Genomic DNA, 23,536 nt, shown 5'->3' with positions numbered 1-23,536 from the left:
TTAATATTGAGAAAGTACAATGAAAAATCCCAATATTCCTAATGAAATATTCAATGAAAGCGCACACATTAATTATGAAAGAAGCAATGAATACATATAACCTAGGGAATGAGATATTTATTGAAATGCACAATGAAAGCACCCAATATTCCTAATGAAATATTCAATGAAAGCGCACACATTAAATATGAAAGAGGCAATGAATACACCTGACCTAGGGAATGAGATATTTATTGAAATTGCACAGCATTAATTATGAAAAGTACAATGAAAGCATCCAATATTCCTAATGAAATATTCAATGAAAGCGCACACTATTAAATATGAAAGAGGCAATGAATACACCTGACCTAGGGAATGAGATATTTATTGAAATTGCACAACATTAATTATGAAAAGTACAATGAAAGCATCCAATATTCCTAATGAAATATTCAATGAAAGCGCACACTATTAAATATGAAAGAGGCAATGAATACACCTGACCTAGGGAATGAGATATTTATTGAAATTGCACAACATTAATTATGAAAAGTACAATGAAAGCATCCAATATTCCTAATGAAATATTCAATGAAAGCGTACACCATTAAATATGAAAGAGGCAATGAATACACCTGACCTAGGGAATGAGATATTTATTGAAACTGCACAACATTAATTATGAAAAGTACAATGAAAGCATCCAATATTCCTAATGAAATATTCAATGAAAGCGCACACCATTAGATATGAAAGAGGCAATGAATACACCTGACCTAGGGAATGAGATATTTATTGAAACTGCACAACATTAATTATGAAAAGTACAATGAAAGCATCCAATATTCCTAATGAAATATTCAATGAAAGCGCACACCATTAGATATGATAGAGGCATTGAATACACCTAACATAGTGAATGAAATATTTATTGAAATCACACAGGATTAATTATGAAAAAAGCAATGAAAGCGCCCAAAATTCCTAATGAAATATTCAATGAAAGTGCACACCATTAATTATGAAAAAGGCAATGAATACACCTAACCCAGTGAATGAAATACCTATTGAAAGCGCACAGGTTTAATTATGAAAAGCACTCTGTGGCCTTGCCTATATCTTATGAGAAGAACATAGCCTTTATGAGAAAGAAAGACACAGGACACACCTATGAAAGGCCTTTCATAAAACTTGTGGACTTATACACACAGCTCTACAGGCAAGTGCCTTAGTTTTATGATAAAGGTGGTAGCCACTTGTGTCATTTCGCCATCCGCCTCCGCTTCGAGGAGGGTTAGCTTTCAAGTAGGGCCTAAGATGGGCCAATGCACATATAAGACGGTTCTGATGAATGAAAGGTAAGTTCCACAGCTGAATAACAAGGCGGTGGAGTTCACCTGAACAGTTTCCGATATTGCCTCAGGCAAATACCAAGCCAGCGTAAAGCCGCGGACATCCAGAACTCTCAAGGGCCTTCCTTCCACAACCTCCCGTTCAGAGGGATATGCAGGTGGAAACTTCTTCATTAAGTCCGCCTCCAAAACTTCATTCATTCCTGGAGGAGACATCATCATTCCGTTGGATAAAAATGATACTGACGAATACCTGTAGGTCGTGATCCCAACTCCTTAACGAACTCCTCGATATGCCAGTCCACTTGAATAGGCTTCGCCATCCATGCCTCCGTTATCACCGAAATAGCCTGTTCGCATGCGGTGACAAGGTCCTCGCCTAGCTCCTTTGGTGGGAAGTCGTTCGGACCCTCCTGCAAGATGTTGTAGCGGAGTCTCCCGGACATATAGAGGGCAACATCGTCTGTAAGAGCCTGCAAGGCAGGCATAGCAGTGGTCATGCCGTCCTGCAAATATTATTTTCATCACGGAGGTTTATATACAATATGGCCTCATGTCATCCTCATGTTTAACTAGACCACATTAAGCCTGAACAGTCCCTATTTCGTCTCTTTAAGAAATTGCTCCCAGACGATTCATCGGACTTCAGACTATATCCTATGCCACCTATTTTGGGTGGCCCATGCCTGTCAAAGCCCCATCCTCAGGAGGTCTAGCCAGTGGCCCGCGGGTGTAACGGATCAACAGGCGGTCCACAGGTGTAACGAAAGTCTTCGCCCGTGGGTGTCATGGAACAGTCCTTGGTCCGTCGCCGCAACGGAGCAACAGCGTCCACGGGGGATGTAACAGAACGACTGTTGGCCCGCGGGGGTAACGGAACAATTGCTGTTCCGCGTTGTGGTCCACGGGTGTGATGGAGCAACACGGGTCAAAGAAAGGAGGGAACGATTTTTCGTCCGCATTTCGGTCCACGGGTGCACGGGAGCAGCAGGCGGTTCACGGGTCAAAGAAAGGAGGGTGGGCCCGCGGGTGTAACAGAACGATTTTACGTCCTTATTTCGGTCCGCGGGTGCACGGGAGCAGCAGGCGGTTCACGGGTCAAAGAAAGGTGGGTGGGCCCACGGGGGTAACGGAACAATTGCTTGTCCGCGTTTTAATCCGCGGGTGCGGTGGGGCAACACGTCTGGAACAACTGCGGGTCCGTGGGGCCGGTCTTAATGGAACAATGCCCCAACCCCGAAAATCCAAAGATTGGGCTAACCTTTGGAACTATAGTGTATTTTGATCCATGGGCCCAAGATACAAGCCATGTCATATGAATTTCGCCGTTGGGCCCAACTTGTCGAAATAACAATTACCTGATGTTGGGCCCAACCTTCAACTGTAGCTTAATAATTGGGCCATTGGGCCCAACCTTGACCATTAACCATTACCCTATGTTGGGCCCAACTATCAACTGTAGCTTAATGCAATCATATATTGACGGTCAAAATTACCCCCATTTAACCCATGTGGCCAATCTATAAACCCTTGGCTTTGACAGTGGCAGCTTCATTGGGCCCAACAATCAAATATACATATTCTTACATCATTGGGCCAATGTACAGTGTCATAACGTCCTTTGTACTTGGGCCCATTGGGGTAGCCCTATGACTTATTGGGACAATTGTCAATTTCTATTGTTATGGTTCCATAGCGTATCTACTGAATGCCCTGTTGTGGAATCTTTGGACATGGAACCCTGCTTATCATCATCAGCAACATGCCTGCCAAACCTCCACCTACAGTGTCGATCCAGTTGAAATCATTGGCCAGGCAGGGGCTCTCATTGACACAGGAACTCATCTGGACAAGGACGGAGGACAAGGCACACATGACACTTTGGGCTTTTTATCTCCTGTTGATGTACCCCTGTCAGCTCCCTTCCAACTCCTAGGTTTGGTCTCAAATGTGTCCTCTGCACCAACTGAAACCATGCTGCCTCTTGCACCCATTCCCTCTGTGCCCTCAGTAACACCTGAAAATGTGGCTTCTGCACTCATTCCACTTGCTATGCTGACTTTGATCCTCAACAACGGCAATACCAAACCAACTCTGGACCCTTGTGTAATCAATATCAACCAGGTGGATCAAGCCATGTCACCTGTTTCCACCCCAGAAATTCCTGCCAAAGTGGCCTCTGTGCCTGTTCCACTTGCCACATTGACTCTCAACGACAGCAACACTGAACTAACTCTGAACCCTCATCCCATGGATGTGGACAAAGTGAAGGGAACCACATCACCCTCAGCACCAACTTTGGCTACCAATGGCCAGGATGACGAATTGAAGGCTGCCCTGATGGACGTTGACAGGGTGAGTGGCACCAACAATCTGACATTGTCAATTTCGACTGTTGTCAACAACCCAAGCAAGCTTCTGACCTGGTTGACCAGCAACGGCATGTTGGGTTATCTGCATGGGATTTCTGAGGTGAAGGCCTGGCAGGATCTTGTCTTGTTGTTCTTCAAGTTTGAGATGGAAAATACAATTACTGGTGTATGTAAAGGTTTTCTTGTTATGTATTATCATTCAATATCTGACCTTTTCTACAGAACCTACCTACTACTCATGTCCAGAAGAGGTCAAGGCATGGATCAAGAGCAAGAAGAGGACTTTACCCTCCCCCACAGATTCCATGTGGAGTCCAGGTATCCACATGGAGTCCATCTGGACAGTTCCTTCATCTATGCAATGCCCGCTGCAGAGGATTGGTGCTCCCTCCATAAGGGTGGTGCTGCAGGGCTCTACACTGTTGTCATGGCACTTTCGTGGTGGATCAAAGCATTATCCCCAGCCGATTCATCAATCTACACATGGACTGCTGTCCATGATGTTAGCTGGGTGATCAATCATATTTCTGAAAAGATTGGGAGGGCCTCTCAAGGAAAGAAACAAGGGTGCAAGGAGCCTAGTCTGTCTGGGAAGGGGAAAAGGTTCATTTCAATTTCATCTTTTCATTATGTTTCATAATGTCATCTTGTCAGACTTCATTTGGAGTAAACTGGCAGCCATCCACCCTGTTATTACCCTACATAATTAGACATTCATCATTCATACTCCTTGATAAGATTCTGGTCACCTCTTAATACACATTGTTGCTGTGCAATATGTCATGTGACCGATCTGAAAACATTATGAAATACTTGAAATGAAATAGTAAGCCACATAATGAAAAATCACAATGAAATCGCCAAGGGTAAGAATGAAAATTGATGAGATATTAGGGCTGCACAATGAAAGCAGTGGGGGTAGATATGAAAATCAGAATGAAATTCTGAGAGCTGCACAATGAGAAATCAATGAAAGCAGTGGGGCAGATATATGAAAGTGGTGGGGTAGATATGAAAATCAGAATGAAAAATCACAATGAACGTGGTGGGATAGGTATGAAAATCAAAATGAAATATTGAGAGGTGCACAATGAAAAGGGTGGGGTAGGTATGAAATTCAGAATGAAATATTGAGAGGTGTAGAATGAAAAACCACAATGAAAGTGGTGGGAGTAAGTATGAAAATCAGAATGAAATTTCTCAAGGTATCATATGAGAATCTATAATGAAATGGTCAGATAAGAAAATGAAAGCAGTATGAAATTGGAATGAAATTGGCAGCCACCTTTATGAAATTCACAATTGAATTCTCCTACAACTTATGAGTGAAGCCCAGCATTTTAATGAATGAGAGACATAAGCAATTCAAATGAAAGGCCTTTCATAATTATGCTGGAGATATAGATACTTAGCTCTAGGCATATGTCTTAGTATTATGATAAATAGTGGTAGCCACTAGTGCTTGAAAGATGCTTACATCCAGTGGCTGAGTTTTGTGTTGTTTTTGAGGGAAATGTGATGAGAATGACATTCATGTTAAGTGTGACTTGTTGCATATCAATGGTTTCATGTGAGTTGTGACCATCATAGTTGAGAAAAATGGGCTTGTTGCAAACATGCTTGGACATCATGAAAGGAACAGCCTGGTCTGTGAACCACCACTCACATATTTCATGGTCAGTCCAGCCATTTGGAGAGAATGTGATGCTAAAATATGTAAAAAGCATTAGCCATCAATCAAAATTCCAAGAAAACCTATTACCTCAACACAGATTCATCGACTAGCCCTTGAGTATCAGGTTTTGGCCCATCCTTGAGAACAAAACTAGGTGGCAACGCCACACCAGCTGCAGAGACACACTCAATGATTGTTACAAGCTTGAGGTTGTCACTCTTGATTCTGTAGTGCTCCTTTTGGTGGTGTGTAAAAATGAACTTGCAGCCATTATTTTTTCACCCTCCACCCAATTGAATACCTTTCTCATCCACATTCCATTGATGTTCAGGTGGGATTCCATCATACTTTTCCTCCAGTTCCTGACAGAGCTGGAAGTAATGTTTCATTGTTGCCTCATCGAAGTTATTTGCTTGGTTTGGATCAAGGCCACTAGCTTTTCCAAGCTTGAGCTCTGGATGTTGTTTAATGAAGCATCAATGCCAATGTTTTTCAGGATAAATCCCTTTGATCAAGAAGTGCATGTCCATGCAGGGTCCATGGGTCCATGGGTTTTGCAGTGATAGCCATGTGGTCACACCACAAAAGAAGGACATTCTCCTCTGAATTTGACAATAGGTCCCACTTCTCATAAGCCTCTTTTCAACTGATGTGAATTCCCCTCACTCTGTTGGACAAGGTTTGCCAGCTGACCTGTGTTGTGTTAATAACACAGGCTTGCTAAAAAATGGAGGCTGACACACATTGTGCTCCTCCATAGCTTTTGCTATTGATGGATAGGTTCCTTGTGTAAGGCCATTTAAGGCAGCTTGTGTTCAAAGCTCATATGTGTTGTTGCCAGTACTCCACACTGGAGGCAATTACCAGGGCAGTTGATGGTCAACTGCCTTAAAGGCAGTTGTCTGGCAGTTGTCTGGCAGTTGTCTGGCAGTTGACTTCCATTGGGCAAGTTTACCACATTGTGTTTGTTTGTAGGCTGTGCCAAAGAGTCTGACATCGGATTTCGGGCCTCTACCTGCTTCGACATCTTCAGCTTTCGTCAACTTCAATTTGCACTCAGATGGAACAGAGGAGCAGAGCAACTTCAAAGAGGGGACCCATGAAGTGGGAGGCCTGCAAGGTATGTCATATTGCCAATGTGACTTTTATTGTGGAACTGACATTCACTCTAGATACCAGTTATTGTGGTGCATGTTCGTCCACGCTGTGGGGGTCACCCAACAGCCCATCACCACCCCTCACCATCCCTCCATCACCCCAGCTAAGGCCCCCCAACTCCATCCACCCATGTCGCAGCGTTGTCGCACCACGTCAATCGACGTCGGTTCAACATCTGTGACATGTCCAGGGTCGCACACATTGGGGTGATGGCAGGCACCGTTTTTGGAGCCAGTTGCGTTGCGTCCTTTGTTCTTCGACGCAACGCGTTATGGCACATGGCCTTTCCTCTCTGTCAATTTCGCATTTTTGACATTCCTTCCCTCCCTCTTCTCATCACTGATTGCAATGCCTGACAACGACATACCAATGGACCCTCCGGCTTCCTCACCTCCACCTGATTCACCAACTCTTGCCAATACTCATGGCAGTGCCTCCAAACGGAAGCGATCATCGACGCCGCCTGAGCCTGGCCCATCAAAGACAAAGAGGTCTCGAAAGAGTGTTGTGCCGGCTCGTTCTAAGAAGGGTAAAAGGCCAAGTGACTGGCATCTGACAAAAGGGGAGATACCAGAAAAATCAGAGGCAACCAAGGTGCGTAGAGCTGTTGTTTTCAATCTAGTCCTATGCTCATATCCTTCCAGCTAGCTCTTCAAGTCCATTGTCAAGCACTCTGGCAGTTACTGAGCCAGAATTCGGTCCCTCCGAAAGTCACGCTTGTTGATAGAGCACACTATAACTCTCGTTTCTCTTCCGAGTCTGCTATCAAATCCTCCGTTCATGCCAGCCTTGATGCCAATTCTGTTGACATTAACCAGGCTCAATCTAGGGTTCAACAGCTTCTGGACTCTCTGACTGACTTGAATAGTACCACAGCAAATCACATCCAGCGCATTGATGAAAGTTTTCTTTGTCTCATGTTCAGGACCATCTCATTCTTTGGGCTTGCACGCTGGGCTCCTGATGTTCTCAGTCAGGATCCTAACTCTATGTATAACTTGCTGCATGAGCACATTGCTCTGGTGACCTTTGAACAGGTCGCAGCTGGCTTTGGCTATTCACATCTTGGGATTGATCTTAGCCTCATTCGTAACTCTGTTCTCATGCGAAAGCTCTATTGCAACTTCGTTTATTCTTACATGCATGGCATTGCCAAATCGGAGAGTAAGACTCCAGGGAGCGTTGCAAAATCGAAAACAATGATAAATGTTTGGAAGCGATGTAAAGAGGTATTTTCTTTTTCTATCTTTATCTGCAGCTAGCTCACCACTGGGGTAGCTCTCTGCAGGACAAGTTCGTATCCTAAAGGCACAGGGATTTAATGAGCGGACTGTTGATCTCGCTGATGAGGCTGAGGCTCATTCAGACGATGAGCTTGCAGAGGGGGATTCAGGCTCTCAGCTCACCTATCACATCAAGGTTAAGGATGGTTGCTCAATTAAAGTGAAGTCATTCTTTTGGATGCTTGATTCTCAGCGTAGGCGCCTGGATCGATCCCAAGCAAAGCGCCGAAATTGCAGGTGAGTTTTTTGGTACTATTCTTATTTGTCTTCATTCATCTATATTCCAGGGCAGAGCATACTCGTGAAGACCCTCTGACTCCCCTTGAATCAGAGCTCTTTGCCTTGCCAAAGTTTATTCCAATTGACTAGTTTGACCCAGGCTACTGGAATACCACCTTAACTGTGCGCGAGCGTCTTGACTATATAGAGCATGGTGTCCGCATTGGCCTTCCTCTCGCAGAGCATTGTCAGACCTGGGAGCAGTGCAGTTTATGGAAGAACCTACCGAAGGAAGAGTTTATGAAAACATATGGAAATGCAGTGCTGGCACTGTACAAGATGCCTACAAAGGAAGAGGTCACACAGCTTTGACAGTGGGAGGAAGAACTTGAAGAGTTGGATTTGGAGGCTCAACTTGGGGATGAGGGATCTGTGAATGAGGGATCTGTGAATGAGGGATCTGGGGATGAGTAAGGGGATTTCTAGCTTGTCAGGTATTGTTCTCCACATTCACAATTCGTTTCCTTGTTACATGCCTATCCTTTTATTTATTTTTCTTTCCCTCATCATACATGTTCATTTTTCCAACACCATTCTACACATTTCCTATGCTTCTTATGTTGTCACCCCTCATCATATGCCCCCTATTCCTCTTCATCATGCATGCCTATGTCCCTCTTTATGTACAGGTTTTGAATACAACTCTATGCTTATGGATATGAGTGCTACCATCATCCTCTATTTAAAGCCCAACAAATAATCACGGTTTCTCTTGGAATGCCATATGTTCCCAATGGGCACTGGAATGTTGTAAGATGGGTGACAAGGTGGACTGGCTGTATGATTATCAGCTGCCTAGAGGGAACTGCATCAACAATTTGGCTCATAAAACCTGGAAAATGAACAAATGGAGCCCATCCCTCCTCTGAATTAGGCAGCTGCTGGTGTGGGTGAACAACAAAAATTGTGTGCATGGCTCCCTCAAGTGGGACATGCCAGATTGCTTCAATAAATCCTGTATCATGCTCCTGTGTATGAGGATTGCAAAACTGGATAGCACTGTTCCCTTCGTGTGAGTGCTGACAGCTGAAAGTGTGATCCCCTCGGTGCACCTGGAGAGGGAGTTCAACCTTGGAGGAAGGATAAGAGCATTGGGAGGATGGGGAAATGCATCGTAAGCTTGATATTGGTGTCCAGTGGCCTGAAGGTAGACAAGGAGAGCATCATAGGCATCCCGTGGAAGATTTGATGCCTTTTTGAAAACTGCTGCCATTTCAGCAGAGTCCAGGGGAGTGGGTGAGAAATCTGAAGTTTTGATAGCTGGTTGTAAAATATTTGCAAGGCCATTCATTCTACCGTCTTGTAGTCCATCTTGCAGTAAAGCATCTACTCAGCCTCTATGACTCATTTGGCGAAGCATCGTTAAATCAAGATCTCCTGTATACTCAAATCAGAAATTATAGTTTGCAAAATAATTGTAAAAACATACGAAACCTCCAATTTGTTTTGATCTTCTGCAACATGCCATTCATCCGCTCACCTGCAAACTCACTAAGAGGTGGTAGAGGACCCCAATATTTTAGTAGAGCCCCATTGTGCATGGCGTAATGATGATTTGGCTTTGAGTGAACATGAGGGAATAGAGCTTGGATGGATTGCCGATATTGAATGTAGTGACCAGTGTATTCATCTGCACTGGCATTAGAAGTCTTGAAGGATGATAGTATGTTTGTGGCTGCAACAAGATGGTGAAAGGATTGGAGATGTTGGTGCTGAAGATTTGTCATTGTTTCAGAGTGCCAGAACTCTGGAATTATAAGTGGAAAGATACAGCTGAAGAGTGTGAGGTACTCATGAGCTTTCAGCTTCCCATGACTTGGTTCTCCAAGGTTTGTTGGAGGTCGCTGTGCCCATGTGGGAGAGTAACATTGGAAATGCAGTTTCGAATCGCCTGAAGCTGTGCATCCGTGAAGGTAAAGTGTTCTTTGGTGTCAGGAATATAATCTGGATCTCCAGTGACTTCATCAACCTCATCCTGCATGTCAAATGCATAGGGATGTGGTTCATCTTGAGTTGGTGTTCCAGAAAGCATTGAAGATCGGCCAGAATGCTGGGATGAGAATGAAGGGTTTTGGTGGAGGGGTGCTGCTTCTGCCTCTGCTGCCTCTCGATGTAACTCATCAAGCTCACTTGCAGACTCAGATACATCTGTTTCAGTCCACTGTTCCTCCTCATCAATTGCCTGACCAGTATTCTGAGAACCCTCTTGTGGCCCAATGGCCCACAGAACACGGAGTTGATGTTTTAACACTCCTTCCTGCCAGTTGTGCATATACCCAAGAAGAACATGTTTAACAGGATCCCAGTAAGGCAGATGGTGGAGAGGAGTCCACCGCACCCCAGTAGATTGAGCCTGAGCTTTGTGACCAGATTTTGTTGCTGTGTTCAGCCATACTTGAGCCTGATCTCGTACTTGTGCACATTGACGCAAAGGCCAAGACTGAAGGTTGAGCTCTTCAATCTGGTCTGCAGTACAGAGGCAAAAAGAACAGAAAAGTGTGGCTGCATGAGCCATAAATCCTCCAGCCTTGTGACTTGCCTCTATATCAGAAATAAGGGGTGCAACTTTTATCTGAAACCAAACACCAGCAGGATGTCGAAATGTAGGAAGGTGTTGACCTGGAGGAGTGGCATATTTGAGAACAGAATCAATGAGGGGTTCAATAATGTGGGAGATGGTGATCATATCTGGTGCATTTGGTGGGGGAGTGAGGCCAACAATAAATGTGTTTTCAGGCAGATAGTGCAAGTGTGGAGGAAGATTCAGACAATAAAGAACAATGGCACCACAAGATGCATGCTTTCCTATTTTGAAAATATAAAATCAATATATGTGAAATAACAATGAAATATTTCTGACATACCAGCAATCTTGTTTGTAAAAGGATTAAACCAATCAATATATATCCCAAAGACCAGATGGCGAGCAGTAGAAAAAAGGCCTGTCAAATCTCGCCAGGCAGGGCTGTCATGAACATCATGCATATCTCCACCAAGTGCAGCTGTAGAATTTTCACATCGCCGAAAGCTTTCATCAAGTGCATCTTCAATAATCTGGCGAGAAAGAAAGAAAGAAAGCCAGGAATCAAAAGACTGTGTAGTATAGAGCCGTCTGGACCAATTTTGATCCTCTGGATGTATTCTGAGATTTCCAAAGATCTGTATTGCAGGCACAGGATCTCGGAGACTCCTTCCACTGACACTTCAAAGGAATTGTGGCAGAGTAAAGAGCAAAACAAGATGGGAAACAAGCTGTCCTGATGATATCTGGCCACCCTTGGCTGTAGTCCTATGCCTTATAAACTGGAAGGATGCACTTTATTCATTTCCATAGGGAGCGCATCTGACCACTTGGTCTGGATGTGGATTAATGCACAGCTTGCTGTAGGGTGGGTGGGAAGAGGTATTGTTGATGTTATATGGGTACATATTTATTGATATACTATATATGTGTGATATTGACAGCACTCCGTCATTCCTGTTTCATATTCTGGTTTTGTGATCTCTGATCCTAACAGAACCAAATAATAAATCGTGTATTTCTGATGGACAACCATGTTTCACCATCCTGACTATGTTTCACGTAGAATGAAGCAGGGGAGAACATTTTAAACAAATCTCACAATATATTTCCAATGAATCTGACACTTTCCTCCGTGTCAATATGTCACAAGAGGATGGATTGAACATGTTCAATTTGGATGACGTTCACGAATTGCCGCTGCTGGTAAATACGTGCAAATACGCTCTCACCCGAGATTCCCGATGCAGCAAAAAGTGGTATATTGCTACCCCTCGTCCTCCTCCACCAGCTCCTCAAGTACAGGGTCTAAGATAAATGAGGGCACCTCCCCACTATCATCCTGGCTAACCAATGGCATCATGGGCTTGTCCCACAAACGGCAAAATCGAGCATGAAGCGCACGCTGCATATTGGCCTGCCTGACCGCATACGCCTGGATGCCCTCCCGTCCAGCATCATCCAGCCCCTCCCACCCCAGCTGTCGCTCCTCCCACCACGCCGCCTTCCACTCCAGGCTCTGCCGCACACGTCTCATCTCCTCCTTCAACAAACACACCTCCTCCCACCATCGTAGATGCCTTGCACGCGCTTTTGCCCATTCGACCATGACGGCTGTACATGTATCTCAGTTTGATCACAGGTAAGGGCAAAAGACTTACCCTCATGCAAATCATCCTCACTGCCGCTCACAATGGACTGTGCTGTGGTCCATATCCACGACACGACCTTTTTGCCTTGACCCAGGCCCTTCTTGATATTCGCCCGTTTCTTCTTTGAAAGCGCTCGCCCATCTGCTCCGAACGGATGATCTGGATTGTCGATGTTGATCTCATGCCCATCAGGTGTCGTCAGGTCTCCGTGGTTTAACTCTCGGAGCTGATTTTCCCAATCGCCAGGGCCCACAAGTTCAAATAATGCCGCTCGGGCCATCCTATATTTTACGGCGAGGGCCTTCGACTTTTCTTCCAAACGGTTGAGAGTGTCTTGAGCCCGTGTTTTTGGGTTCTGATGCCGGATGTTGCGGTTGCGGAAGCTGATAAAGGAGAGACGGCCACGTTGAAGGCTGCGGATCTTGTCCAAGGTATCCTCGCACTGGGCTCGACGGAGACTCGACTCGATCATGATGAGATTTTTGTCGCAGTTGTGTTTTTGATGGTTTTCGGGAAGGGAGGACGGGAGCCACAACGGCTCATGCTCGACATCAGTCCCAGAATGCATATCATTGACCTCTGCCTCACTGGACTCTGCCTCCCGTTGGCCTTCCTCCTGCTGTGACAGCATTAAAGATGCCGCCGGCATGTAAACAGCTTGTAGGTTATGGAAATGTTTTAACTGGCGAAGTAGAAGCAACCGTCGGTGTTGAATTTCGTTATCTTGACTTGTTGTAAGGGAATTTGGGTGCCGTGAGTCCCAGCGGATTCTCCGCCTAGATACTACCTGTCAGTAACGAGCATCACAAACAAGTAAATCATTGCTTACTGATTTTCTTCCACCAACAACCCGAGTGAGATGAATGCCGTTGGACCTGTGACGTGTAGCTGAGGGATGCCCGCTTTCACCACGGCAATTTCCTCTTGAAGGAGCCGCTTCTTCACTTCATCCTGAGAAGCATCTAAGTACGAAAATTAAGCAGGTGTTATGGCATCGATGAACAAAACGCACTCACGGCTCACAATAGCCACGTAAGGGTTCGGTTTCTTTGGATCCTTTTCCCACTCCAATATCCTGGTCGTCCACAATTCCTCGACCTCGGAGGTGAGTGAAGCCGTGAAGTCATCGAAAATTTGCTTTTGCCGCTTTTGCTCCGCCATCGCCAGGATAAGCCGTGAATGGAGAGACCGTCCTGAACGAGGTTCAGTTCAATTGAGCAACCAGCGAAGAGGAGGCGTGACTCACCAAGTCCGACATACTTTCTAAAATTATGATGACCTATGTGATCATCAAGGGTGTCGTGACGCGAACCCGGGCCCATCTCTTTGGTACTGTTAGCCACGCGATTCAATTCTGACCAGCTCCTCTCAATTCCCTCGCCGTCTGTCCGACCAACGCCCGTCTTGAAGTTCAACGAGTGAGGAGCCTGACACGACACCTTGTGCATCGGACAATGGCATTTAGGAATGTCCCAATCGCAGTCGACATTGGGAGGAAGCTGGATTTCCGAGGGAAGCTTTGCCGCCCGTTCTTCGAATTTGAGCTTAAACTGACATGCGATGTCGTACGAAATGAAGACGGAGGCGACGAGGAGCAGCGCCAGTGCCGAAAGCAATATATAATCCATATTGCAATACCTTTTCAAGGTGGGTTAGTTAAATGTTGGTCTCCGTTGCAGTTGAACAACTTACCTCTCGCCTTTTTGGAGATCGGCCACCCCACCTCCCCGAATGATCTCATGACGAGCGCAGAGAGCCATGCCGACTCCGGTGGAGCGCAATCCAGCAGAGAATTTGGTTTCGGCATGTGCCAAGGTCTTGAACCCGCTGCATGTGCTGATCTACAAATTTTCTAGGTTAAACATTCTTCAGAGGTGCAACAAAGACTTACATCCTTCTGACTTGCATACTTGAGGATATGTTCGCAGTATGGTTGATCTGCGGGGAAATAGGAAGATTTTTTAAGCGAAAGTTTGCGTCCATCACAATGATCAGTAGATACAAAAACCTATACACCTTAAGATTCCGTAAAGTACCCCAAAGTCATAATACTCACTTCCATTCCACGTCAACTTCTTGCCAGTTATCCGGCAGGTTTACGCCAGGTAAGGGACAAGCCGGACAACCAAGTGCAAGATCACTGGCGCCCGTCGAGAGGAGCCCTCCAGCGATGTTCCCCCGCCCTGCACGTTTCATCAATTTGAGATGGCGGAACATTCGGACTATCCGCATTAGCGATTTATATCGTGTCTTCATAAAAGAGGATCAGATGAGTGAAGAGACGAAGAAGGGAGACAAACCTTGGGGATGTTCAACTCCGTGTTGTCCGTCATGTACTCCAAGCCTTTGTAAAACTCATGCGCAGAGAGTTTACCTGCCAAAGTGATCGTGTGGAAGACCTCCAGCACGCGGAATGTGGCACAGGTCTGCGGTTGGTGAACTGTCGCGGGAAACCATTCACTCCGAAGTAGTTGCAGGCGGTTGCTGACACGGTGTTCGCACCCACAGAAGTCGACTGCGACCCAGTGGAGACCATTTGTATGAATGACCGTGAAATCCTTGTGGCCGGGTTGAGGAAGTACGCAGGGCATGTTCACTGGATGGCCCAGCTGAACCCGGAGGCCAAGGTCTTTGAGCGACGTCTTGTCATAACAGGCGCCGTTCCATTTCTAGGAAAAGTCAGACAACTAGATTGAATTGGAACAAATAGACGAACCTTGATTATATGCAGCGGAAGATGACGATGCCGTTTGAGGCAGCAAGTCATGCATTCAGCTAGAGGGCCCAGACAGTCCTCACACCGATAGAGACCCTGGTCAGAGGAACACGACATGCACGAATGGCACCGAGGTCCCCCCTGTCCTTCGAGCCTGATAAACTCCCGAAGATACTCCTCTCGGTAGCCAGGGTCGTCTCTATTCCTCCCAGCCCACTCTTGTAAAGGGGCATCCTATCGCAGCATTTGTAAGATTGCGATCACGGTTTTCTAAGTCACTTACTGAAGTTGGATACCGTTTCGCCGCAACCTTGGCTGCAACAGTCGGTACCTCGGGATCTATGACCACCTGTTCCTCGAACCCCTCGTACTCGAAGCTAGGATTCCAATCACTGAAGTCGGGTTCTGGGAGGCGGTGAGTGGATGACGACGACCTCTTCTGAGGGGATAAAGGGGTTTGAAGGATCCGAAGGCCGTTGTCAGAGATATGAGCGATGCGTGAGTGGCCAAGAGATAAGTCGGCCTGGCGATGGCGGACCACAGCATAGTTTTTCGGTTTGCCCTTGCCTCTGGCCATTGACGACGATAGGTAGGACAGGAGACTACCTTCTCCCACGACTACTGATCACCAACGAAAGAATGCACATGCACGTGATTTTCCCTCAGAGTAGGGAGACATCTAAGATTAGACAAGGGCGAAGTCGTTTACAATTTCAAAATGAGAAGAACAAGAAAGTACGCGATGAATTACTACAGCACAAGGGGCTTAGGACAGACCAGCACCCAACCTCTCAACCTCCAGACCAGCAACCAACCTCTCAATCTTTTGGAAAGTCTCGTCGGCCCATGTCGGCGTAGGCATAGTGCTCATAATCTTCTGAATGGCGAGATTCATCTCCCTCACCCACGTCACTTCCCTTCCAGGTCCATACAATGCTTCAAAGGGGATATCTTCTTGTTCGTGCCTCGGAAAGAGGGAAGCCGACCAACACAACCTCCCCTTGAAGAGCTGGAAGCAACGAATAAGCAACAGGCGGAAACTAGTAGTCGACGACTCACCTTGCTACGTGCAGTCATGATGTGTTCCTCGTAGTCAGGGTCGTCCAGAAAACCGGGCTGAATGCGAATTCCCTCCTCAGTCTCAGGAAAAATCAAGAACCATAAGTGCAAAGCCCTCTTGAAAAACGCGTTGACTTGCTGTTCTCTATACGCAACACGGAAAGGGGGGCCGAGCGCATTTAGGATGTCATCTTGCTGACGTTTGAGTTGCCGAGCCCTTTCAGGGCGAGGGTCTGCTGGCTGCATCTGTAAGGCGATCAATCAATCAATATGTTAAAATGCCGATGGAGGTTTTTTTTACCTTTTGCTGCCGACGGCTGCGCTTTTCAGCTGCAACATCTTGAATGACGACCGGCACAACATCGGGTCTGCTGGAAATTCGCACTTTACGCTTGGGCTGCTTGGGCATGTTACGCGTGATGAGTCAAGCCGCAGTAAGGTTCGTCCTGTGTACAAGCCTCGTCAAACTTTAATTACCAAACTGTACAGGTTTTTATTTGCTCGAAAATGTGGATTCTTCCACTTGCGTGAGGTTTGAGTATTGTACTTACTACTGTTGTTAACTAGTACCGGTCAACTGATTCTAATCATAGATTTTGGTAGGCTAGACGTCCGAGAGCATGCCATTCCCAAAGTTGGCTGGGCGACGATAACAACAGTTCCTCAACCTCGGCGATTAAACCTATGACATGCCGTATATCTAAGTGTGTGGCCTCGCCGACATCATACTCTGGTCTGCAACCGTACTCTTGCAAAACGGACGAGAGGGTGTCTTGCACATCATGCAAGAAGCTGTCCCAGACGCTCGACGTCACTTGGCAGTATTCTTTGCTGCCATCAATGTCATTGAGGCATCTTTCAACAACCTCAGACAGATACCCTGAGATGGACCCTCTGGTAAGCTTTTCAAAATGTCCCTGAGCGGAGGCGATGACTTTCAGGGGATCATCGCTGTTCAGCACACGCAAAGATCAGTATCTCGGAGGACACACGCCAAATAGGCCCTTACTTATCAAGCTCCAACGGATCCGGCGTTTCAATGGCTCCCGCTATCGGCTGCTTCTCTAATTCCTGTTGCAGCGATTTTTGGGCCCTTTTAAACCGACGACGCGCTTGACGGCGTATTTGGGCGCAGTGTCTGAAATGAAGGGAACGCTCATGTCAGAATAAACACTGTAGCCAGTGGGCATACTCACTTGACATAGTACCTTTTTAACGTCTCCTTGCGTGCTTGGCTCTTTTGCTCAGGTGTGTGGTAAAGGCGGGGTCGACCCATGGCCGTGGTTGCAGTGAAGGGGTGGCGGTGGGAGTTTCCTAATCAAGAGCCCTTCAATTCTAGCGACTTTTTCTCTCGACACGCAGCATTTCTATCTAGGATACAAATATTTCTGGAACAGTTAGATTACTGAATTTAAACCCTTTCGTTTGATATATAAATCACATTCGGAAGAAAAAAGGTCTTCACGTAGTATGGCCAGTTGTGCACCGTTGCTTGTAAATGCGCTATGTAACGCTCCTTAGCCGTACTGCAGACTGCGACTCTTACGACTTTTACTCCACGGCAGCTAAACCTCCAAAATTATTTAACAATTTGGTTGTCTATACATTCAGGAGGCCATATAGGAAAAATTGAAGCTGCCGACGGTGAAATTGGCTCTCCAGAAATATTTCAAGTTAACGGAGCAGTATCTAAATTTAGCACTTAGCGCAGGGGCATCTTGTCCCGACCAAGTAGCGACGAAAGTTTTGCGCATTGAAACTCGACGCACTCGACTATCACTTCTCTGTCCACGCAAATTCTCATTTGGGCGTTCTTTGCATTTCTATATTCTGTTTTCCTGGACCGTATTGTATATCTTCGCAAAGCCGAGTACGGAAGAGGTGGGTCGATTCCTTAACATAGGTTTCTGCTCATCTTAAGTCCTACGTGGTATAAAGAGGGGGACAATTTTTTTTTTGATAGCGACGGGTACATGGGAAGTATATTATATGACGACGGCCACTAAATACGCAGGGCACAGCTCAAGAAAGATACATGGCAAAGTTGGCCGCAAGAGCGGCAGCCATACGGCTGTGGCCCTCCGCAATGGAGGCGACCCAGCAGCAGGTGAAGTGCGAGACACCTCCGACCAATGGGCTGGCTGTCTCCCTGTTGTAAGACACGGGGTGTCAATTGTGAGACACGCAAGACTCCAGTTCAAATGACAACAGACTTACCAACCGGCAAAGATGCCAATATCACGACCGCAAGTGATTGTATAGAAGGGTGCTGCGGCATTGGCGGCAGGAACGTGATACCCGTAAGTGGGAGTAATGAGATGGGATGGCGGAGGGATAGCGTTGAGGGGCGCATTTGGTGGCCGGATGAAGGGAAGCGCGTAAAGGGCTGCCGTCAACGCGGTTACTCCGACAGCCATGACCAATGTGTTGTTACTGACTGGAGCAGGAGTGAGGGGGGTAGCTGGGAGGGCTGTCGTCGTACCTGCAAGGCCCACTGCAGGAGGGGCAGCAGGAGCCACAGTGGAAGCTACAACGGCCATCATTGGACTTGCAGGAGCAAGGGAGGAAGGGACGAAAGCAGGGCCTGTAGATGCAACCATGGTGTTGCTGCTTGCAGTCAAAGCCATGGGAGAGCTGTACGGATTCCCAGTGGACACGACCACCATAGTGGTGGCGTGAGAATCGACCAAGCTAGAAGATGAATCGCCATTCTCGGATATTCCGCAAAGGTCATCCTCGGATAATCCGCAAAAGTCGTCCTCTGGGGTAAAAAAAACTTCATAACGGCTGTTTTGACCAGGAGAAGAGGTGGAGGTGTTCTCCACGGCGACCAACATACACATGAAACTGGTGGCAGTGGTGCATGCGTGTTCAGTGCTGATCCCTAAGCGAGCAAAAAGCTCTTCAAGAGCTGAAAAAAAAAAGGTCAGCTACGTGGAGACGCATCGGAAACGAACCTACCCACGTTGTCGGGACGTCTGGCTTGGATGGAAGACACACGTGTCTCAGCATTCGCTACAGGGTGGAAAGTTAGATGTCGTGATAAAAGACAAGAGTGTGAAGAGTAACAGTACTAGAAATGCGTGACGCAGGGGAGGCGGTGGCCGCACGGGCATCATTCAATTGTACCATGTTGAGAGAATAAGTGGAGAGGCGTTCAAGAGTAAGGGGATTGGGTAAGAGAGGATGCAGCTGAGAGTTTGGACTTTATGTGAAGCGGAAGAGAGCTTCTTTGCTTCGTTCCCACAAGTGAAGGAACCTTATTGAGTGTATACACAAAAGAATTGGATACGTACATACCTGCTTTTCTGCATGTCTGCCCCAACGGTAATGGAGAGTTCGATGATGGATGGGACTCATGAGAGTGGTGTGTAAGTGATTATCGCCAAGCTTGTCCAACCCTAGACTGATGTGATATTCTTGGAAATCAAGGGTCGATGCACAGCCATTGCTCGTAACCCTGAAGAAAGGCTGGGCAAGAGGGGTTCGTGCGAAGTTCCTGAAAGCTCACCTCGACGATTACAAGGCGGCCATTCTTGTGTCGAACGAAAAGGCTAATTCTGTGCTCGACGACATTGTTAATCAATGGTTTCAAACGTTCCACTGGTCTATCCCCATACCCAAGCGTCTTGAAGACAACGAAACGATCCCCCCCTTACCGGTCTTTGCTATGACCTCCGATGGGTTCGAGGTTTTGTCCCCGGCTGATGCTGCGCTGAAAGGGAAAGTAATTGAGCGTATGAGGAAGGTATGTGCTTAACTTTATGATTGGAATCAGTGGCACTGTACTGATCTGCTTCGAGTCCCTCTATAACTGGTTCGATCACCGTTCAAAAAAGACCAAGTCGCTGCAACGATCAAAGAAGTCCCAAGACCCAATTGCTACATTGGTCGATCGACTGCTGGGCAGCCCGTCGAGTCCTCCCAAGCTCCGTGCAGGCTGGGAAGTTTGGGGAGCGGCCAACTTTACTTCAATGAAGGAGGCATGCAACCTCGCGTTCGCGGACAGTGGCAAGCCTGAGCGTGAACGTGCCGCGTTCCGCAACACTTACAAAAAGACCGAGTTTCTGAAACTGAGCGAAGAAGAGCAAACACAATGGAACGAAGATGCCCTCGATTCCCATACGAAAGCCAAGCAGGAGTGGAAGGAACGCAAGGGGGGGACTCTCCAAGAGATGTGCCCAGCCGACGCGCAACAGTAAGTAGCTTTGCTGCGCTGATAGTTCTTCTCTCACATCCCGTTATTACTAGAGCATTTGATGGTCTGCCAAATCTTCTCGGGCCCCTTCTCGAGGGCATAGGCAAGTCACTCAAAATGCACTTTTCCATCTTTATTGGCGGTCCTGAGCCGATACAGCAGGGGAATATCAACGCGGTAACGTTGGTGTTTATTTATCTCATAAATTGTATTACGGAGCTGACTATGATCGACTTTAGTCTCCATTATGGTATGAACAAGGCACCCGTTCCCAAGGAGTGGGCGTTGGCGGACGTCGAAAAATTCTCCATCGTCAAGAACGTGTTTCTTGAATTTTTGAGTACTTGCTACTGTAAGGGACTGTCACTTTATTCGTGTTACATCTATTGACTGTCGCCTTCAGCTCCCGATGAACGACGGGCACGAGCTCTTCCTGCGGGTGACAAAAGTAACCCTATTTCGAATGACTTACCCAACGCGCTCCCGAGCTCGCCCTCTGCCCCCCAATCGGCGGATATAACTCTGACCAAACAAACGGTGAATGCGCCACGTTCTTCGGCTTTGCGGAAAGGGAAGGCGAAAAGCGATCGAACTTCAAAGAAGCCTGCGCCACGTAAGGCTGCACCTTCCAAGGCCCAGAAGGGAAAGAGAAAGCGAGCCGCAGCATTCGTTGAGTCTGATGCAGAAGATTCTGACGATGAAAGCTCGTCGTCATCGTCGTCGGAGGAGGAGGAGGAGACGAACTCTGAGGGCTTAGGGAGTGGCAAAGATGATGAGCCCTCCCATCTGCTGTCATCAAGCATCACCACGCGTAGCACTAGACGCACCACGATGGACCCCAAGCGTTTAGAGCGGCCAGAAGAACACGTTGAAGCAGTCGTCACGGCAATTACTAATTTATCTCAAGTGGAGCCCGTTATCCCACCTCCTTCCTCTCGTCCTAGCTCGCCGTCTCTTGCGCTACCCTCGCGCAATTCCCCCCTACCAACCTCTGCCTCGCCTCCTATCCCTTCTCCAGATCACACCACATTACCTGGCTCGACGATGGACGGTTCCCCTCTCCTGGATCCCAAGTGGCCCACGTGGTTCTCGAAGGCCTTCTCATTTCTGGCAGGTCGAGATCTAGGCCCAGCCTGGACCCAAGCGTTCCGTCAGTACATCGAGCTGGAGCGTCGCAACGGGTTCAGCATCGGAGGACCTCAAGCTGGTTTTAAGAAACAAGGGCGGCCAGACGAAGTCGATTGGTGGGTGGGCCGCGCTCGCATGAGGTCTCCCGAGATCAAGAACGTGTCGTCATTTGAGGCGAAGTGGTGGACGTGGTGGAAATTATTGCAGCCAGGTTGGCGTGGGGTTGCAGACGTGGAGGGGCCCTTGGGTCCAGCGCATCGTAAACAAGCCACGGGGGAGGATGGATGGTCAGTTGTGGACAAGCACGGTCAGAACGTGTTCTTGACCGTGCTGGCTACGTTGGTGTGGTGGGAGTCTGGCCTGTCAGGCAACGGACAAGATGATTCCAGCTGGCAAGCTGCCGTGGAGGACGTCAGCTGGGTCATGTCACAAGTGATGAATGCAAGGTAAATTTGTTCTCCCTCATATAATTTTCATTTCGGTTGCTGATGTCCAGTGTATAGTATATCCGTCACCACTTCAAAACCCCCCACCAAAAAGCAGAAGATCTAAGTTACCATTGGACGCTGCAGTACGACACGCGTTTGAAGTGCGATCCCTTCCATAGACTATAGTTACATTTGGTAACGCGTGGGCTTCTTATTGGACCAATCATATCTACATTTTGAACATTCTTGTTATTTACGCTACACTTTTGAGTCTTGTTACTAGTCTACTATGATGTACTAATAGAATTTCTTGTGTGTAAAATGTCGGCTTGTCTCAATGTTTACTTGAACCACATCACGTGATGTTGAGGGTCGAGTGAGTCTCAAACGCGTTTCGCAACGCGCACGTAAGACTGCTTAAATGTGACTGGTTAGCGTGAACGCGGCTAGAGTATAACAACACACAAATCATATAGGAGCTGAGGTGGTAGGTAATGTTCTGATTCAGTCCAGGATGGAGTGCAGAACAGAATTGTAATAAATGGAAAACATATGGAGAAAAAACATACGAAGGCGGAAAACATATCAATGGGCGGAAAACATAGCAATAGGCAACATGCAGAGTGGGAGGGACGGATATCATGATTATGCGGAGAGGCGCTTGACAACGTAGTGTCAGAATTGACAGGCGGATGCATTGATTGATGGGAGGGAACAAAAGTAGCTAAAAATACATACCCGTGAAAACATATTCTGTTGTTTGAGCAACACGGAAATCATACGGCGTATTATTAGCAGTGATTGACAGCCGTAGCGCAACAAAATCGGATGAAAAGAAGCTATATTGATAGGGGGAACATCCTAAAACATAGGTGCTAATAATAGATGCCAAATATCAGCACCATTAACGACATTCTTGCATAAAACCTAATGTAGGGTCATATTAAACTGTGGTAAACATTATTCTACTGATATTTTCATTTTGGAAAGGTTTTTTTTCAAAGAGACCAAGTTTCCACAGCCTATGGCATTTTGAACAAGTGGCCAATTGTGTACGCTATGGAAATGAATAAGGTGGAACAACCCGGGTCAATTTGGTCTTAAACTACAGCCTGGGCTGATCTGGCTCAGGAAAAGTTTGCCCATACGCTGAACGGGCATCGTGAGGGAGTTTGAAATCTGGTAGCTTGATATTGATGCCATATGATCAAAGAGCTGCTTCAATGAGTTGAATCATTGTGGAGATGATGAACTGAAGTGCTTGCAGGATAGTGTTTGCTGCAGATCGACTAACACCAGCCCTGAGATGGAGCCAGACCACAAGCACACAAACCATCTTGATGATCATTCCAGTAGAGATTAAAACATCTAGAATACTGTTAGCAAATAGGGGAAGATATAAATTTTTCCACACCCTTTGGGAGATCTGGCGCTTGAGGTTGTTTAAGAGCTGAACTTGAGGATGCTCAATGCTTCCGCTTTGGAGAATGCCCATCTTTATCACGCTTCTCGTGCTCCCTACGAGTTTGTGCAGAAACCTCCTTGCCTGGGTGTTCAATACCCTCGATAATTACCTTGCACTTTTTGCAGTATGAACAGGTGCATATGACAGGGGGCATTTCAGATGGGGGAGCGATGTGAATGGCTTCGGAAGATATCTGATTGAATGTCAAGATATATCTTATGTAATCAATTATTCAAATTTAGTAATTAAAACAATCAGCCGAGACCTT

General features: G+C 46.7%; 7 protein-coding genes across 7 annotated transcripts; 3 read left to right on the top strand and 4 right to left on the bottom strand.

Annotated features, from left to right (window-relative positions):
- Positions 1-896: 896 nt before the first annotated feature.
- LACBIDRAFT_304680 (uncharacterized protein) lies at positions 897-1,834 on the bottom strand (the record flags this gene model as incomplete). Its single annotated transcript, XM_001884895.1, has 3 exons — positions 897-1,326; positions 1,380-1,537; positions 1,588-1,834. The coding sequence occupies 3 exons, from the start codon at positions 1,832-1,834 to the stop codon at positions 1,165-1,167; spliced, it is 567 nt and encodes a 188-aa protein (XP_001884930.1). The 3' UTR covers positions 897-1,164.
- Positions 1,835-3,096: 1,262 nt separating this feature from the next.
- Positions 3,097-4,346, top strand: LACBIDRAFT_330690 (uncharacterized protein; the record flags this gene model as incomplete). The annotated part of the gene is made up of 4 exons (XM_001884988.1): positions 3,097-3,247; positions 3,271-3,872; positions 3,929-3,957; positions 4,007-4,346. 4 exons carry the CDS (start codon positions 3,097-3,099, stop codon positions 4,344-4,346), a joined length of 1,122 nt encoding a protein of 373 aa, XP_001885023.1.
- A 2,134-nt stretch (positions 4,347-6,480) lies between these two features.
- On the top strand, positions 6,481-8,413 carry LACBIDRAFT_330689 (uncharacterized protein; the record flags this gene model as incomplete). The annotated part of the gene is made up of 7 exons (XM_001884987.1): positions 6,481-6,501; positions 6,554-6,574; positions 6,756-7,133; positions 7,184-7,703; positions 7,828-8,016; positions 8,046-8,059; positions 8,192-8,413. The coding sequence occupies 7 exons, from the start codon at positions 6,481-6,483 to the stop codon at positions 8,411-8,413; spliced, it is 1,365 nt and encodes a 454-aa protein (XP_001885022.1).
- Positions 8,414-9,431: 1,018 nt separating this feature from the next.
- On the bottom strand, positions 9,432-11,086 carry LACBIDRAFT_304675 (uncharacterized protein; the record flags this gene model as incomplete). Its single annotated transcript, XM_001884894.1, has 4 exons — positions 9,432-9,478; positions 9,531-9,945; positions 10,071-10,906; positions 10,966-11,086. 4 exons carry the CDS (start codon positions 11,084-11,086, stop codon positions 9,432-9,434), a joined length of 1,419 nt encoding a protein of 472 aa, XP_001884929.1.
- Positions 11,087-16,636: 5,550 nt separating this feature from the next.
- On the bottom strand, positions 16,637-17,325 carry LACBIDRAFT_330686 (uncharacterized protein; the record flags this gene model as incomplete). The annotated part of the gene is made up of 3 exons (XM_001884893.1): positions 16,637-17,000; positions 17,059-17,187; positions 17,246-17,325. The coding sequence occupies 3 exons, from the start codon at positions 17,323-17,325 to the stop codon at positions 16,637-16,639; spliced, it is 573 nt and encodes a 190-aa protein (XP_001884928.1).
- A 746-nt stretch (positions 17,326-18,071) lies between these two features.
- On the bottom strand, positions 18,072-19,181 carry LACBIDRAFT_304671 (uncharacterized protein; the record flags this gene model as incomplete). Its single annotated transcript, XM_001884892.1, has 4 exons — positions 18,072-18,198; positions 18,267-18,960; positions 19,011-19,064; positions 19,124-19,181. The coding sequence occupies 4 exons, from the start codon at positions 19,179-19,181 to the stop codon at positions 18,072-18,074; spliced, it is 933 nt and encodes a 310-aa protein (XP_001884927.1).
- A 180-nt stretch (positions 19,182-19,361) lies between these two features.
- On the top strand, positions 19,362-21,927 carry LACBIDRAFT_330684 (uncharacterized protein; the record flags this gene model as incomplete). Its single annotated transcript, XM_001884986.1, has 6 exons — positions 19,362-19,420; positions 19,482-19,797; positions 19,853-20,247; positions 20,301-20,599; positions 20,651-21,821; positions 21,879-21,927. 6 exons carry the CDS (start codon positions 19,362-19,364, stop codon positions 21,925-21,927), a joined length of 2,289 nt encoding a protein of 762 aa, XP_001885021.1.
- Positions 21,928-23,536: the final 1,609 nt, after the last annotated feature.

This window comes from Laccaria bicolor, genomic scaffold (assembly GCF_000143565.1).
Source record: "Laccaria bicolor S238N-H82 LACBIscaffold_28 genomic scaffold, whole genome shotgun sequence".
NCBI lineage: Eukaryota > Fungi > Basidiomycota > Agaricomycetes > Agaricales > Hydnangiaceae > Laccaria > Laccaria bicolor.
The sequence above is the reverse complement of the archived record's forward strand: the minus strand, read 5'-3'. Positions and strand labels throughout refer to the sequence as shown.